At 41.4% G+C, this 6,855-nt stretch overlaps 1 protein-coding gene across 1 annotated transcript; it reads right to left on the bottom strand.

Moving 5' to 3' along the window:
- Window positions 1–5,230: 5,230 nt before the first annotated feature.
- On the bottom strand, window positions 5,231–6,645 carry LOC110936155 (glutaredoxin domain-containing cysteine-rich protein 1-like). Its single transcript, XM_022178498.2, has one exon. It carries the CDS (start codon window positions 6,463–6,465, stop codon window positions 5,341–5,343), a length of 1,125 nt encoding a protein of 374 aa, XP_022034190.1. The 5' UTR covers window positions 6,466–6,645; the 3' UTR covers window positions 5,231–5,340.
- Between the last annotated feature and the right edge of the window lie 210 nt (window positions 6,646–6,855).

Raw genomic sequence — 6,855 nt, 5'->3', positions numbered from 1 at the left:
TCAGAGCCGGTTCAACCCGGCTAACTACATTCAAGAACCCGTGGGTTTTAACCCATTGGGACCAGAGGACCATTTCTCTGGCGATCACGCCATGGATATGGACGAGGACACGGATCCCGTCGAGCCTGCAACCGGGACCCCAAACCACCCATCGAGATCTCTGATGGGTCCTCGTTTCATGGATCGCCTTACCGCGGTCTGGATAGCTATCAAGCGAGGTTCAACCAGTTTGAATGGTATTTTACCCCCTCTGAGTACTCGTCTCCGTACCACCACCAACACCAGCAGCAGCAGGATCCTTCTGAGGATTCTCGTTTTGCGGCAGTCACTCCACCGCCACCACCACCTGCACAGCAGCCGCCTCCGGAGCCACCGAGGCGACGAAGATCAAACGCACGAATGTTCGTGCGAGGAGGAGTGCGCATCAGCACCCCTCAACCATCAAGTGGCACTCACTACCCGCCACTCCAAGAAGAACCGCAGATGGGGGGACCATCAAACCCCGTCCCAGAAGCAGACTCTGCGCCTGTAGTGCCACCATTGGGTTTTGATAACCCAATCCCTGCATACACCGGTTCAGCAGCGTATAATCCATTTGAGCAGCCGGCCAACACCAACTGTAACTATGCGGAGGTCGATCCATATCAAGCAGCGTGGGACTACAACGCTCTTCATCCTGAAGGGCCCTATGGTGGTCCTTGGACCACTGGGTACCCACCTTTTGTGTACCAGCACCCGCCACCTCCTCAACCTCTGCATCAGCAGCCGCCGCAGCCGCAACTGATCCTGCCAGAACGCCAACAAGAGGTTCTCGATAGCTTGGACCGAGTTGGGCGGGAGGTTCAATCAGAGCGCAGAAACAACCGAGGCTTCTTCAAGGGGTTATCAGACCTAATCAAGGGGAAGTCCAAGAGAAGGGATTATTGAAGATCCTTGTTTATTTATTTATTTATTTATTTATTTATGTTGTAATCAAGTCCCTGCGTGGACTTTTGTTTCTGTACTCAGCCCCTGCGTGGGCTTGTCTTTTTGTATTATGCCCCTGCGTGGGCGTGTCTTTCTGTTGACCCCTGCGTGGGTATGTTGTTTGTTTAAGCCCCTGCATGGGCGTGTTATTTCAATTGTTTGTGATACTTAATATTACAATTTTATTCAGTTGAAATAAATCTATCTTTTTTCTTCCGCTGTGCATTTATAATTTGTGTTGTTTGACTATGATGATATCAACTACGTCACGATACTCCCCACCGGGCCCACCGGTAATACGTGAAAATATCGGGGTGTGATAGTTTAGTTTTTGTAAGACCTGTGAATTCTGATCGCATCACTAGCATGGAGGTCGACCCCTCTTCTCTAGGATTAAAAGGAGCCAAGGTGATATTAAGACCATCTTTCTTGAACGTATATGTATTGTGGAACCCATCGTGTTTAACCCGATGGTCATACAGCCACGGACGTCCCAACAAGATATGACACGCGTCCATTGGGAGGACTTCACACCACACTTCGTCTGTATACTTATTACCGATGGAAAACGGAACCAAACACTGATGAGAAACTTTGAGGATAGTACCTTTTTTTTAACTATGTAAGTTGGTATGGTTCGGGGTGGTCTTGTAGCGGTAAATTGAGTTTTCCCACCATTGAAGTAGCCACAATATTCTCACAACTGCCACCATCAACGATAACGGTACAAACCTTACCCTTGGACGTACACTTTGTTCGGAAAACATTGTTGCGAAGCCACTGTGTGTCATCTGAAGTATTATCTATGGACGTGATGAGAAGTCGTTGAATAACAAGGGCCTCACCCCGATCGGGGTAAAGAACATTGGATTCCTCATCATCGTCTCCCTCTGTATCATATGTAGGAACGGGCTCGTCAACGAAGGCAAGGACTTGTTTATTGGGATAGTCACGTTTAAGGTGGCCAAGACCTTGGCATTTGAAACAACGTAGAGCATTAGTTCCGGACCCGGACTGACCTGTCGGGGGAGTGGGTGGGGTTTCGGCTTTGATTGGGCCGCCCCGTGGGTGTGATGAGACGTTGACAGAAGGTCGAGAGGACGGTGGTACACGACTTTGTGTTTTAGGTTTGGTCAGTAGTTGTTTTTCCACCTGGAGGGCTAGCCTACAAACATCTTCAAACGACCAATATTGCTGCAAATAAACGACGTCCGAAATATCCGACCGTAAAGCTCCCAAAAAACGAGCAATAACCTGTTCGTCGTCTTCGTCCGCGCCGCAACGCATACGTATCCTTTCGAACTCAGCAATAAAATCTTCTATGGATAGTGAATTTTGTCGCAGATTATGATAATCCAGAAAAGAAACTTGGCGATGATTAACGTGTAAAAACTTCGACCGTAATAACCTTTTCATCTTGTCCCACGTTTCAACTTTATGTTTACCCTCCCGATATCGTTGATTCTTAACATGTTCCCACCATAACGATGCATATTTACGTAAATGAATAGCAACGAGTTTTACCTTTAAGTTTTCTGGAACTTGGCGGAGATCAAATATGCGTTCGACTGTGTGAAGCCAGTCGATAAAATCATCTGGTTGCATGCGACCTTCAAACTCGGGAATCTCGGTGCGAATACCCAATGCTTTGAGCGGATCAAGTGATGGTGGTGGTGGTGGTGGTTCGTGGCGACGACCTTGACGAGCAAAGACATTCTCGAATCTGTCATTGTCGCCGTAATCATCCCAGACGACGGATTCGGTGGCTGATGGATCGTACCGGTCGTGCGGGTCATCTCTGTCATACCTATGAAACTTATCGAATTCGATGTCACGAATCCGTTGTTGTAGACGTTCAATCTCGACGTCACGAGGATCACGTGGTTCAGGGCCGCTGCCTCTGGCGGCGAATCTGCGGTGTGGCTGACGACGATCTCTCCAATATTCGAACATCTTGATGAACCTGAAGCTGTTGATACCACTTGATACGGATTCGTATTAGTGGACGCTAGAACCCTAGCGAAAATAAACTGTCTTCGGCCAACCGAATGACAATGAACAAAAGAATCAATGTTCAATAAGAATTCTTATTATGCAAAATAACCTACCCTTCCAACCTCAGAACTCCAACGTTTAAATAGGAAAACTAAAGAAATAAACATGGAATGAAATCCCAACAATAAAGGAAAAGATAAACATCAAAACAAAACAAAATAAATAACTTTAATAAACTGGTTGGAAGGGTGACGATAAAACCGGCTACTCATCTAGCCACGAGTTGACGGGTCGGACTCTAAGCTATCACTTCCGGGCGGTTCTTCAAGTAGACCCGGATCCGTATCACGATGTCTTGTAAGATATGACTCGGGTTTAGTGTATGAGTTAAACGAGTTCAGGTTGTAAAAGAGTTGACTCGTTAGTGACGCAAATAATATGTATACACGGGTTTAACCCGTCTTTGACATGTTTGACTAATTTTATTAAATGGGTTACCAGGTCAATACGGCATGTTTAAAACCAATTATCAAACATGTCGTATTATATAACCTGTTTATTAAATACATACGTGCTACTATATAAGAAAATGAGACGCTTTGCTACTACATAAGAAAATGACACGCTTAGCTATTCGGATTATATAATTGTGTTAAAAGGATTTTGTCATCTAACCTAAATTCAATTATTAATTAGATGTTTTGTGGTTTGGATGTTAATCTGTGCTATTTTGGCGGTATTTATTGAATTCAAAGGTTTTTTAGTTTAACTTTTTATAATTTTACAGGGACTTAATAGCTAATTTAAGATGACTAAATCTAATTTTTTTTTTGTTTATATGTTAACCTTATGTTTATGTAATGATGTGAAAGTCAAAGAGTTGTTATGGACTATAATTTCTACAAAGAAACTTAAACATCAAGACTAAGAACAAAATCACATGTGAAATAATAAGGGTAAGAAAATTAAATAAAAAGTCATATTCGAAACTCGTCTGAGGGGGTGTTCGGTGTTGCGTTTTCAGAATAGAGTATGCGTTTTAAAATAGATTTTGCGTTTCCAAAACTGCGTTTTGAAAAAGCATGTGGGTACATTCTTCTACAAAACTGCGTTTTTGAGGCAGATAATCACTTTTTCATCCAAACATTTTTTTTTATTATTTATGTTTTACAAATACAATAATCAAATAATCACTTCAAAAAGTAATCGCAAATACCCTCTGAGTATGGAAAGGAAAATGTGACTGAATTTTGGGTTATCAAGATTCTCCATTTCATTCGGTTGGAGTCATCTCCCATTGATGTGTTTGATATTGTTTTAATAATTTGGTTTCCTCTCGGTAAATCTATATAAGTGAAAGAGATTCATATCTACATAAATATAATCTTGTCAACATCCTAAGCAAGATTGTACCTATATGTGCACGAGACAAAACTTCATCGTCATCCTTTAGCTTGACATATAAAACGCATGGCGTCTTGTAAGATATCAAATCAAAAAATACAAAAAGGAGACGTTACATTAGACTCTTACCAAACTTGTCCATATCTTATTCATGTCTTGTGATATTAGCTTTTGACAAAATCGCACATCCTCATCAACCACATCCATATGCTTAACAAACAAATTTACAAGTTTGTATGTTTTGATCAAACAAACTTAACACTAACTTTTACACAAGACAAATTGATTCTTAACAAACTTGTTCATGTCTTGTGATATTAGGTTTTGACAAAATCACACATCTTCATCTACCACATCAATATGCTTAACAAACAAATTTACATGTATGTTTTAACAAACTTAACACTAACTTTTACACAACACAATTAATTTACACTACTTTTAACACAAAACAAATACTAGCACTAATTCTAACAAACTTACCAATTTTAGTACATTGTCAACAAACACATCATACACCAGTCAAACAACGCTAAAAGACTATTTGAACGAACATCATATAGATGTTTTACAGAGTTAAAAAGACATCTAAAACTATAGTCATAAAGCATGCCATCGCAAAATATATACAACTATCGTAGGACAAAATCGTTTAAAACAACCATAAGAACCTTCGACATCAAATATCATACAAGAACACGTTCTAAACAACAAGATCATAAACAATTTGTTAAAGAGAAAGGCCAATCTTACCCCTCCTAACACTCACTTAACACATGTCATAGAAATCACACTTAGCAAAAATTTAGTCATCAACAAAAAAAAAACACAAATCAACATAAACTTTGAAACAAAAACCCTAAAATGTTTTTAAAAAATGTAAAATAATGCAAATGCCCTAAAAAGCTCTTTTAAATGGTCATAATGAAAATAAACCATCTGACTATCATTAGATTATATCTATATCTTCTTCATCTAACGGTCAAAACAAGTACACCTAACTAAACCATTCTCATTGCACAACGTACAACTCCTAAAGCCACCTTTCTCCGAGTAACACTTATGGCTTCCCCTGCACTCGTCACACAGGATAAATCCAAAACCGCCGCAACCACCGCACACGGCGGAGCTAACCGCCAGCAAACCATCAATAATCTTCTTCAACTCACCAGTTTCGTGCAGCTGCCTCACCTCTTCTGCTCCGCCGATGTACCTACCGCCGATGAAAACTGTAGGTAAGGTTAGTTTCGTCTTTTCACTCTTCAACTCGTCGTCCTCTGCCATTAGGTTTCGTAACTCGTTGAGGAATCTTGAGTCCATTGATAAATCGCGTTCGTCGATTGATACACGGAAGCCTCGTAGGATCGATTGGACGGTGCGGCAAGCTTCGAACGTCGGCCGGACCACACGGAGGCTTGTTGTGTATACTACCACTCGCTTTTCAGCTCCCGGAATTGAAATCAGACGGTTAGGTTTTGTTAAGTTCCCCTCTGCCGTGACCTTGTTAGATTCTGGTGGAGATTTCGATAGAATTGTAACCGCACAGTCAGATATTGCCGATTTATCCTCCGCCGTGACGTTGTTCGATTCCGGTGAAGATTTCGCCTGAATCGAAATTATAAATTTATCCTCCGCCGTGGCATTATTCGATTCCGGTAAGTATTTCGCCGGTAGCGACACAACATGGTCAGATTTAGTCTCCGCCGCTACGTCATTGTTCGATTCCGGTGAAGATTTAACCGGAATCGAAATCAAACGGTCAGATTTCGCCGATTTCTCCGTCGCGTCGTCATTTTTCGATTCCGGTGGAGATTTCTCCGGCGACGAGATTTGATTAACGGAGAAGGCACGAGCGAATTTGTTAGCGAGGTGAACGCGGTGGAAGATCGACAGTCTTCTAGCGGCGGTGGTGGCGGTGGAGCACGGAGACGGTTTAGCTAGGGTTTCGTTGAATCCATAACTATCATCTTCATCATTCGCGAATAGATTCTCCACATCTTTAAGCGATGAACGAACAAAGTTGTGTTTCGACGCAGATCTACGGAACAAACCGTTAATGCTATCAGTTTCACGGCTAGATTTCCGGCGCGATTTCCACATCTCAGGTCAGATCTCAATCGTGAAAACTCATAATCAGAGAAAACGTTCAGTTTTTAGGCGAATGTGAGAGTTGTTATGGAGGATAGAAAAATGGCGGATTTGTTTGTTGGAAGATGAATAGTGAAATTTATACAAGAGTGATGAAATTGGAGGGTTAGGGCATGTGTTGTGTTCATTACACTTTTGGGTGCCTCCCTCTATTATTATACTTGTCATAATCATCATGAATCTATTGGGTGTGTTACATTTTTTTTTCTTAAAAAGATATTTAAATTTTACTTTAGTGTTAATAATCATAATATGTATACTAATATTGCCAAATAGTTGGTTAGTAATAATGACTTTCAAAACATTCTAAAATGATCAAGGGTATGGTTGGAGCCCTCTATA

The sequence above is a fragment of the Helianthus annuus genome, chromosome 4 (assembly GCF_002127325.2).
Source record: "Helianthus annuus cultivar XRQ/B chromosome 4, HanXRQr2.0-SUNRISE, whole genome shotgun sequence".
Taxonomy (NCBI): domain Eukaryota; kingdom Viridiplantae; phylum Streptophyta; class Magnoliopsida; order Asterales; family Asteraceae; genus Helianthus; species Helianthus annuus.
This window is presented reverse-complemented; position numbering and strand designations above follow the sequence as displayed.